Source organism: Fukomys damarensis, unplaced genomic scaffold (assembly GCF_012274545.1).
Source record: "Fukomys damarensis isolate Sample0158 unplaced genomic scaffold, DMR_v1.0_HiC HiC_scaffold_23, whole genome shotgun sequence".
Taxonomy (NCBI): domain Eukaryota; kingdom Metazoa; phylum Chordata; class Mammalia; order Rodentia; family Bathyergidae; genus Fukomys; species Fukomys damarensis.
In genome coordinates, this window is record NW_022900935.1 from 30,711,122 (window position 1) to 30,722,782 (window position 11,661).

General features: G+C 41.8%; 1 protein-coding gene across 2 annotated transcripts in view; it reads right to left on the bottom strand.

Moving 5' to 3' along the window:
* The window catches only part of Orc1 (origin recognition complex subunit 1), a 31,496-nt gene that overhangs the window by 9,840 nt on the left and 9,995 nt on the right, over positions 1–11,661 (bottom strand). For both annotated transcript variants that reach the window (XM_010610323.3, XM_010610324.2), the window contains exons 6-11: positions 5,038–5,407; positions 3,841–3,945; positions 3,117–3,312; positions 1,605–1,702; positions 1,085–1,186; positions 232–403 (exon numbers count right to left, since the gene is read on the bottom strand). In XM_010610323.3, the coding sequence (XP_010608625.1) occupies positions 232–403; positions 1,085–1,186; positions 1,605–1,702; positions 3,117–3,312; positions 3,841–3,945; positions 5,038–5,407 (1,043 nt within the window). The remainder of the gene's footprint in view (positions 1–231; positions 404–1,084; positions 1,187–1,604; positions 1,703–3,116; positions 3,313–3,840; positions 3,946–5,037; positions 5,408–11,661) is intronic.

The following is an 11,661-nucleotide window of genomic DNA, read 5'->3' on the forward strand; positions in this document are numbered from 1 at the left end:
AATATTTGTCACCACACTGGAAGTCCTGGCTTGCAGTCACTCACTAAGCAGCTCCTAGACCTTAAAGTCCTTGAGAGCAAGAATTCCGTCTCCTTCTCCCTTGCTATTACTAGGCAAAAGACAATGCCTGGTAGACTATAAACCTTGAAATACACAGAAGTAAGTAGATATTTTCTTTTGCATTTGCCACTAAGTAACTATTTTCCTAAAAGCCCAAACAGCTTTGCTCACCTCCAAGATCTGCACGTAGACTTGGTGGGGCTCCGTCAACTTCATGCCATTGACCTCAATGTATTGGAAGGGAGGAACGTCATTAGTTTGGGCTGCCTGTTGCAGACAGCGTATCACCTCGTGCACAGTGGCAGTCTTTCCTGTCCCAGGGACCCCAGAGATGTACATGCACCTAGAGCAAGAGGGGAGAGCTGTAGGCAAAGTCTGCGCCAGTCACCTAATACCAGGAAGGACTGAGATGCCAGAACTGTGGAGGTGGGGACAGTCCTGGGAGCTGGTCAGAATACAATCTGTTTAAACAGAATCATCCCTCAAGCAAGACTGTGCACAAAACTACCCATGCACTGAAGGCCAGTGCCCCTAAAAGCCTCCTGTATTCAGAGGTGCGGCTCTGGAGGGAGACTGGACCATAGAGGCGCTATGCTCACGAGTGGAGATGGGGGCAGCATAACCTAGCAGGGTGCACATCCCTCCTGGGCTACTCTCTTCTCTCTGCTTCCTGGCCACTGTGGCAGCTTTCCCTCATGGCAGGCCTGTCCACCATACCATTTCTGCATTTGAGCCTGCCAACCACCCATGAGACTTCTGAAACCCCAAGCCAAAATAAACCTCTCCGCCTTTAAGCTGCGGATGTTGGGTATCTTGTCCCAGTGATGAGAAAGAGACCGAAGTGACAAGACAGCCAGTTTCCTTTTTTCTGAAAGGCAGAATTCCTACTCCTGCAGAATTTGGCAACAAAAGCTCCTTCAGAAGTGGTCAGTTTCAGCAAGGAGCTCATTAATCCTGCAGACATTAAATACACAGACCAGGGGATTCCTCCTCAAACCACCCCACCTGCCTCAGCAGCACTCACCCTCCAGTTTGGTCAAGCAGTTTGCTTTCCACAAAGTTGTAGATGTCTTGGAATTCCTGCTCTCGACAAGGAAGAGACTCAGGCACGGCAGAAACATGCAGCCTACAGTTGGTGGCAACAGAAGAAAAAGAGGCCTTTAGAAGTCTAACGGCACTCTTAACTGAGAGGTACCAGCAACTGGTCACCTCTCATCACTGGGAAGATGGTGACGGCAGACTAAGGTGAGCCCTTCCAAGCCTGTCCACGTTAGCTCAGCCAGACACTGTTTGAAAGGCTGATCCTTTTAAACACTAGATTTACTCTCCGCTCTTATAATAAACACCAGTGCCTGCACATTCTCCATATTTCTTTTTTTTGATACCAGGGATTGAACTCAGGGATCAAACTCAGGACCTTGCGCTTGGTAGGCAGGCGGTGGAACCACTGAGCTAAGTCCCCAGCCCATTCCCCATATGTCTTGTGAGGAAAGCAGAAGCTTCCCCATCCCAACTGTCTGAACAGGGCCCGCGAGCAGCACTACCTCAGCCGAGCCTCCTCTAGCACGCTGGCTGGCTCTGGGGTAGCCAGGCTTCGGCTGCGGATCTTGGCAGTGACACTCTGTGGAGTTCTGGGCTTGAGCTGTATTCAAAAAACAACAGGATTCAGAAAGAAAAACAAGATAAAATACCATCCATCATAGTAACCTAGTAAAAAGAATGGAGGTGGCAAATTTCTTTAAATTACTCTACAAAATGCCATGAGCTCCCCTTACTACCTCACATACACCTTCTCCATAGTCCAAACTCAACTCCTCTTTTGGAGGGATATGGGGATCAAACTTGGGATCTTGTGCTTGTGAGGCGGGCAGAAAAACCACTGAGCTAAATCCCTGGCTCCCCTTTTTCTAATTACACTTTGAAAGAAGAAATTTTAAGAAACCTGAACACAGAGAAAGGGTAGAAGAGTCATCAAAACTGGGTTTGTTTCCTAAGACCTTTTGCTAGGCTTGAAAATATGGTCAAGCTTTGTTTGGCTCAGGACTTTCATGATTCACAACATGCTATGCGGAGAAGCCTTGCCAGTGTTGCACGCTCTGCCCCAGGGCCAGTGCTCTGGCTCTTCTCTTCCTCACAGATGGACTGCTTGCTAGAGCAGACCGGCTCCTCCCTTCTCCTCACGTGACACCTCTCCCCCAGGCAGAAGCACTTCTGCTACAGCATTTAAGAAGGCTTTTTTACCTGTCAGTTACTGAGAAGGGGCCCATGAGCCCAGCAGACTTCTGACCTTCCTTTTCATTGGGCTGAGGTGTCCCACAGACTACAATCTTTTCTTTTGGGTGGGACACAGGAGCAAGGGGAGCTTTGTGTGTGTTTGAGGAATTCCAGGCAAAGATGAACTGTAGTTCAAATATGATCTACTCAGTTCCCTTCCCTGGATGTTTTTCTTTGACGTCAACCTAAATTCAATCTTGTAAGGAAAAATGGAGATCAGCTTCTAATTAAGCATTTCCCAGCTGTGTTCAGAATAACAAGGCGCTCCATCAGTTTAACTTGTTTAATCCAACATTTGTCAAATATACCTGAACACATCAAGTCCATTTTTCTTATTACTTTTGAATGTTTTACTAAAGTTCAACAGAGCAGGAAAAGACACCCATGCTTCCATCTACTGTTACACAATTCATCGGCAACATCTACGCAGCACTCCCAGTTTCTCAGCTTTATCACATGACACAGTGCAACCCACAGCAGGCTCAATTCCCACTGAGCACTGGTGCGCTCGCTGTGGGAAAGGCAAAGGCAGGAAGGCAGTTCCTGTATTTCCCTCAGGAAGCTCAGCTCTTGGACATTTGATCCTGAACCCTAAACTTAAAAAAAGTCACTGTGGACTGGATTCATTTTCAGTCCTCAGGTTCATTTAGGTCTCCTCCAGCCTGGACAGTGTTGAATAGGATCGATTTGTGCTCAGAACCCTACTGTGTCACCTCAGCATCCGCAACCCTTAAACTAGAAGAGACTGCTTCAGTGGGAAAAGAAACCTGAAAGAATCTTACAGCTTTCTTTGGTGTCTTGGAGGGTGTCTGGACAGATGGTGCCAAGAAAGGCTGCAGGTTCCTGGACGTGCGGCAGGGATTTCTTCTCTGATGGGCTAGAGCAAAAGGCTCTTCGTCCTCACTGCTAGAGTCGGAATCCTCTGCTGCTGACAGAAATTCTTTCTCCTCTTGGTCATTTTTATTATTTTCTAGAAACCTGAAAGGTGGAGACATTATTACTTTCTCCTATTCAGGGTTCAAGCATAAATAAGAATTCCATTAAGGTCAGGATAAATCAGAGGTGTTAGTCTCTCTTGCCACCAGGCAGTATAGGATTTGTTCCACTTCTTTTGAGACACTGCTAACAGGAGTTTATCTCATTAAATCCCTCAAACAACTCTGTGACTTACTATCTTACAAATGAAGAATCGAGGCTTAGAAAGGTTAAGTGACCTTCCTAAGGCTCACAGATTCAAGTCTAAATTCAGACTGAGGGCTATCAGAATGAGAGTGCACGCTTTAGGCTTATCACCCCACAACCTCACTGGGGACGATGGCTACGGGGCCACGGAAGCACAGATTAGCACTTCCTTTGCCTATGAAACTGTAATATTTGTGTGCAGCTCAATATGATTCCAGACAGGCTATGTAAAAACTCTACTGAGATAGAGGAGCAGGTAACAGAAGAAATACAGACATCGCACGTGGCAGTGAGGTTTCTCTGCCCACCAAAGAGCAGTCTTACCGAAGCTGCTGCCTAATCCGACTCAACGTTATGAGGGAACTCTTTCTGCGGATGCGATGGGAAGTAGAGGCAGCTACGTTCTGAGCTTCTGGTTCTTTTGCCTCCCTGCAAGATAATTGCAACCACATTATAGGAGCCAGTCTGGGGCACCTAGGACCTATCCACAGGCATGAGAAGGTAGTCAGGTGGTCTGCGTGGCTCCTATTCTTTTTACAGCTACTATGCAGAGTTAACCACACTTTGCTAAAAAGTTTGTAATAGAAGTTTGACTCAAACTCAGAGATTAAAGTTTGTCTAAATCTTACTGAAATAAGACTCATCATTTCAACCAGCTACAGACCACAATGTACCAATCCCAGGCAGTTTTCTGTCTTTTTTGTTGTTGTTGTTTATTTCTGGTGCATCCATAGATTTGCACTCGGGCTCAAGGTTAGCAGAAATGTAGATATATATTCAGTATAAAGTCTTCACTGAATAACAACCTATCATGCACTATTGGGACTATCTATGTACAAAACACTGAAATCTATGATTTCTTGCTGGTTGCATTTTTATTTGTATAGCTTATTAACTATAAATATTATCTAGTGTCAAGTTGCAAAATTTACAATGGATATATCATCTGCCTTTACTATATTTGAGAATGCCTTCTTATTAAAACAAAAAACAAAAACCTATGTTAAAAATGGTTGTTAAAATGTGGCATGGAGCCACAGCAACTAATGAAATCCAGAACAGTGATGAGGCAATGCAGGTTTGGAAAATATTCTTTTATAGAACAATCCTGAAATGACAGCAGAGTAAGTAAAAATCATTGAAAAGCATTTCAAAATACAGATACTGCAGCACAACGCTTGGTATCTGATTCACTAGGTATGGAAAGAGGCTTAGAAATCTGTATTTTGAGCCGGGCATGGTGGCACACGTCTGTAATCCCAGCACTCGGGAGGCTGAGGCAGGAGGATCACTGTGAGTTCGAGACCAGCCTGGGCTATATAGTGAGTTCCAGGTCAGTCTGAACTACATAGTGAGACTCTGTCTCCAAAAACCAAAAAAAGAAAATCTGTATTTTGGAAAAGTTCCCCAGTGATTCTGTAACACTGCAACCCACCGCTCCTAAGTTCTTTTACTATAATCTATTTCACATCACACAAAGGATTTGCTCCATGGAACACTCTAATTAATGTCCCTTGTCACCTCTTTTTGATGTATTCTGGTTTCAGATCCACACAAGGCACCTCCGAGGATCTTCGACCCCCCCTAGTAGGGGTAAGATTTGTCTCACTAATCTCCGTGGTTTTCACAGCTGGGAGTCGAGTTCTTAGGATCCTGTGATATTCAGGTGACTCCTTCTTATCATCAACACAAAACAGTCCAACCTCTCCAGTTTTCTCTGGGGATTTCAGAGCTGGAGATGATGTCTTGATTCCATCTGACTGAGGCCTCTTAGAATGTGAGGTAGTCTCTGAGAAGGTCGTTTTCCGCTTAGTTTTTCTTGGAGAATCCAAGGAAGCACCCGAAGTCTGCTGAGATATCTTAGCATCAGGTGTCCTAGGGAAACCTGAGCCTAAGAAACATCACAAAGAATGTGCAAATTTTATACAATGGACCTTCGAGTGAGTTTAGTTATGACTGGCTGCACATACAAACAACTTGGGTTACGACCAGAATATTTGTTTTAATTTATGACCAAAGTCTTATGACCCCAATACTAGCCACTTGTACAGTTGTAAACAGACTGGTGATGCCAGAAAAGTGTATTTAAGTGTGCGTAAATGTCAGTCTGAGCCCAGATGTGTGTGTTTGTGGAAGTGATATCAGCCAGTGCTATCCAAAGGGCCACCAAAAAGCTAGAAAATAAGCTAAGGAAGGAGGGGGAAGGTAAAGAAAACAATCAAAATAGAAAAGAAGAAGGAAATTGTGGAGAAATATGACAGTGGCATTTGTGTGACCAATCTTGACAATATGAACAGCACATATATCCACCAACTCGAAATTTTACTGAGAAAAGATCTGTATATGGAAGCTAGAGTTGCTGGGGTGGTACTCAAATTAGTAAGTCATGATTAATAATGTTAGACGAGGTAGAAAGGCTATTATCAGTGTGGATAAACAAAGGCAAGACGGCAGGTTATAGCCTGAGTCTAATTTGTGAAAAAGCTAGGGCTATAAAATGCAGATCTCATAAAGTACAATCCACGAATGGCTGATGACAGTGAAATATTTCATGCCAGTAAGGGGTGGCTTCACAATTTTAAAGCAAGAACTGGGGTCCATAGCATAACCAGGCATGGTGAAGCAGCCAGTGATGATAAAAGGGCTGCTGAAAATTGCATACAATACTTCAAAATGATGACACAGAAATGGTTTTTGCTCTCATCAAGCTTTCAACTGTGATGAAACTGGCCTTTTTTGGAAGAAAATGCCCAGGAGAATATACATTACCAAGGAAGAGAAAAAAACTGACAGACTAACCTTACTGCTATGTGCCAGTTTGAGTGAACCTCAAGATAAAACCTCTCCTGGGTTATCACTGAGACCCCTGGAGTGTTCAGAAAACATAAAGTCATGAAGAATAGGGCTAGGGGTCATCTAGTGATCTAATGCAAAAGCCTGGGTAACAAGACTACATTTTCTTGAGTGAATCAGCAAGGCTTTCGGTCGTGTTACAAAATATTAGAGGACAAGGGCTGGGGATATAGCTCAGTGGTGCCATGCCTGCCTGGCAAGTGTAGTCCTGAGTTTGATTCCTGGTACCCCCCCAAAAAAAAATAGAGGACAAAAGCTTTTTACTCATGGCTCTCTTCAAGGGTAATGCTCCTGCTCACTCATGAAATTTGGAAGAATTGACTGAAGAATTCCCATGGCTCTCAGTTGAGTTCCTCCTACCTAACACAACTCCCATACTGTAGCCTATGGACGAGCAAGTTATAGCTAACTTGAAGAAGCTATACACCAAGGTTCTGTTCCTGAAGTACTTCCAGATGGTCTCAGATACAGATGTAACCCATAAAAGAGTTCTGGAAGGAACGTTACAACATCCTTTCCAATGTCTCTCTAAAAATACCTAAATCTGCCTGGAAGTAAGTATGACCTAAAATTATACAGGAGAGAGACCTCTGAAGGCTGTGTAAGAGGAGCCTGAGCCTAACTGACCCTGTGGTTCATGACAACGTCACAATAGCAGAGTGCACAGGCTTGCAGGTAGATGGTGGTGATGTAAAGGACCTGGTGGAGGAACACTCAGAGTTGTCGTCCACAGAGAAACTTCAGCAATTTCTGCCTGAGTGACAGAAAATAGCATCTGAGGAGCTTTCTGAAAAGCAGGAGAAGCATCACAATCATTGTAGCGAAGTTCTTCTTTTGAAATAAAGAAAATCTTGACAAAATGGACAGAGCTACAAACATGTGTAGAGAAGACCCACCAACCCAGATGAAAAATCCAATTGTAATCACTTGCTTAATGACAGTGTCATGTCCTAATACAGACAGTGTTAAAGAAAAGACAGAAACGGACAACCTTAGACCAGGTTTTAGTTCTGAAAAGGTTGAGACCAAGTGACCCAGAAGCAGGTCCTAGTGGGCTACGGACTCTCCTGAGGAGAGAAAGGGACCCAGAGTGCCAGATTTCTGATGTTCTTATGGAAAGGGACTCTTTTTCCAAACAATAACCACCTTCCATTTCATCCTCCCTTTCTACAAGCCACAGATGTCAACCTGAATTGTCAGTAAATTATATACACTATACATACCTTTCTTTATTATGAAAAGGTTAGTTGGCTTCATTGGGAGGTTCAGAATGCATTATAGGTATTATCATTATTTTTTATGGGAAAAATAGTCTTGACTTACAACCAGCCCTTGAGAACGAATTAAGTTCATAAGTCCAGGGTCCACTATACCTAACTAACATACCTCCTAATTATTGCTAAATTTACCCAATCAAGATATGAACTTGAATTATTCTGTAGCCTTAAGATCTCCATGTACTTCTTCATTTTGTGTCTCTTTCCTGAACTTAATGAATGATTTTCCTAGTTAGAAGAATAGTTACTTTTAGTTTAAAATTTTTTTTTTGTTTTTCTTGCTGGGGATTGAATCCAAGGCCCCACATATGCTACATAAGTGCTCTACCACAGCACTATACTCCTAGCTCCACCCTGTAAGTCAACTTTTTCTGGAGACAGTTCTTCCAATGTTGCCCAGGCTGGCCCTGAACTTACTATTGTCCTGATTCAGCCTCCCAACTAGCTGCAACAATAGGCATGTACCACTGAACCTGACTCATAAGCCAAACTTTTAAGTCAGCTTCTGTGCAGACATTGAGCAACCACATTTCTCTGAAACACCCAAGCAGTTCTCAACCAGCTGTAACACTACACGTCCTCCATTTCAACTCAATGACATTTGAAGGAATTACTAGGGACGCCATTGAGTAACACGAGGCCTAGGCTCTTCTTAGCTCACATTAGAAGAGGGATTCCTGGGGACAATTGTCTAGATCCTGTGACTTGTTTCACTCTCACCAGTCCCAAGGGCTCTAAGGACTTCAACCCTACATTTGTAGATACAACTGAGCTGTTGAAGAGACAAGGTCTCTGCCAGATGCTAGGAGGAGACACAAGTTAAAAGAAACTCAGCCCTGATATTCATGTATAAGACGCTCTGGTCTAACAGGAAGCAGCTACAGTATGAGTAAAGTATGTGGCTAAAGCACGTGAAGGCTAAGGAAAACAGCTTTTGAGATAGAACTTTGGGGAAAGGTAAAATCTCAAGAGATAAAAGAGGAGGGAGAGGAGGCAAGTGAGAAGAACAAAGAGATAGCTATAAGCTAAGGCAGGAGGCAGGAATACTCTGAGCATGGAGCAGTTCTCTGGAGTCGTACATATGAGGGAACAAAGGGCAGACAAGGCTCAAAGTGTCATTTTTGTGCCTGTGTCTGAAGAGCCAAAGTGGCTTTATTCATAATCACCCCAAACTAGAGGCAAACCAGATGTCCTTTTAGGAGGAATGGATATGCATTGGTAAATTCATTCAATGGAGTATTGTTCAGTAATAAAAAGGAACAAATTACCAATACATGACAAAATGGTTGACTATCAAATGTGTGATGTTAAGTGAAAGGACTCAGACTCACAGACTGATTCCAACACAGTTCAGAAAACACAAACTCAAGAGACAGCAAGTACATTAGTGGGTCCCAGGGCTGAGGTGGGTTTTCTACAAAAAGCCATAAACTCATTTTGGGGCAAAACCAATTATAATGATTATTACACAAATCTATGTACTTCTAAACTTACAAATCTTAAATTAAAAAAGCTTCAAATTCTGAAACTTTTTTCTCACTGACATGAAATTACAAGTAGAAAGTTCAACACCTGACCTCATGTAATGGATCACAGTCAAAATGCAAGCACACTACAAATACTGTTATACAAAATTACCTTGGTTAGGCAGTATATGGGGGGCACACAAAACAAATCTCATATTAAGATTTGGGTCTCATGCTCAGGGTATCTCATTATGCTATTCAGATATTCCAAAAAAATTTTTACAGTAAATTATACTTCAGTGAAACAGATCTTAAACATTATGTAGAGCCAGATCTTAAAGGTCTTTGAACATGAAACAAAAATTACTCATTTTTGATAGAAAGAGGGGTAATTCATATCTAGGTTAACATAAATATACCCCAATATGCTGGCCTCCCTCACACCTCAATTCACTTTTCATCTTTCTGTCAAAATAATTCATACAAATATTTTCACTAAATCCTCCCTCTTCTAACTATGTTACTATATTTAGATGAAATTCTTGCCTTACATTTCAAAACCCTGCATTCCTCACAAATAGTACTACAATTATTCTGAGGATGATTTACAAATTATTTCCTTGATAGCTTTTCCCCATTTTCCAAATATTTTATATAACTATATTCAGCTACTAAACATATATTGTACAAAGGAGCTATCAAAAATAAAAACAGCCGGGACCAGGGATTTAGCTGAGTGCTTTTGCCTCCTGCCATGCAAGCACAAGGACCTGAGTTCAATCCCCAGTATCAAAACAATAAACAAACAAACAAATAAAAAACAGCTTTCACAAAAAAGAAAAAAAATTTAAAGTTTAAAAATTAAGCCAGATATGGTAGTGCATACTTGTAATCCCAGAATCCTGTAAGCCTGAGGTAGAAGGATCACAAGTTCAAGCCCAGCCTGGGTGTTATGATTTAAATTCAAAATGTCCCCCATAAGTCTCCCATGTTAAGATGTAGGGCCTTTGGAAGGTGACTGGATTATTGGGGTATAACCTGGAAGAGCGTATTCGTGTGCTCAGCTTCTCCCTCCTTTGATTCCTGGCTGCCATGGGGTATGCAGCATTCCTTCGCTATCCCCTCCCACCATGCTGTTTCTGTCCTGGAGCCAACTGACCATGGACTAACACCCTGAAACCCTAAAACAAAATAAACTTCTCCTGCTTTTAGTTTCAGGTGTTAGGTATTTTTGTCCCAGCAGTGGAAAAGTAACTATTACAACAGGGAATCTAACAACTCAGTGGGACCCTATCTCAAAATAAAAAATTTTAAAAAGGGATAGGGATATAATTCAGTCGAAAGCCCATAGGTTCAATTCTGAGTGATAGGGGAATAAATAACAATTTAAAAATACAAACAACTTATACTTGAAGAACTTGGCATATACACACAAAAAAATTCAAAAGGAGTAATGACTTATAACAGGATGAGCCAAGCTGTCAGTGTAGCCACGGAGTGACATTCAGACACAGTGTAAGGGCAAAAAGCACATTAGAAAGGAATGTATACAGTATGCTCTCCTCCGGGAAAGAACAAAAAAATAAAAATACAAATCCATATTCATTTCAGGCATGCATCTATGCATATATATCTGCTCTTAAATATAATGAATCAAGAGTAATTACCTACAAAAGGTGAGGTAATAAACAGGGTGGCAGAGTAAGGAAACGAGAAAGGCTTCTCTGACAACATCTCTTTTAAATAGTTTGAATCTGCGTTAATGTTTCACATATTTAAAAACTGATACCAAAGATGAGAGAAGCCCTAAAATGAAATACAAATAAAAGAACCAAACTGCATATCACCGATAATTTCTTGTCAGAAGAAAATTAATCAAAGAATCTTTCTTCACTCTGTGGAATATATCCTAGAAGCATAAAGAAGCAAAATCAATTTTGAACTTTACATGGTGAGTTTGCCACTGGTATGGGAATTGGTATAGCAATTATAGAACTATTTTATGTGTATCAGAATTGTTCCTAGGAACCAGAGTTTTTCCTGAAGAAGAATATATAACCACAACACTGAGGATTTAGCTCAGTGGTGCCACCGTCTGCCTTGCAAGTGCAAGGACCGGAGTTCGATCCTCGGTACCAAAAACAAAAAAGAAAATATAATCATGAAATATGGGAAGGACACTGGTTCAGATTAAAAGTCTTAGTATGAATTTAAGAATTTTAAAATACATGTTTCCTCACTCTTCCGCAGAAGACCTAGGAGAAATTTCATCCCTGTGGCAGGGCTCTTGAAGAAACAGCTCATTCTAGGGCTCAGCAGCACTAAGGAGCCACACATCAAAGTCACAATAACAACAAGGATGAAGCTGGAAGATTTAGCTAAGTGAAATAAGCCATGCACAGAAAGACAATTCCACAAAATCTCACTTGGATGTGGAATCTTGAAAACTTGAACTCACAAAGTTTCAGATAGACAAAGGAATAAGTTTTGAGGCTGATTACATAGTAGTAACTACAGTGAATAATAATAATCTATTGTGTGTGTGTGTG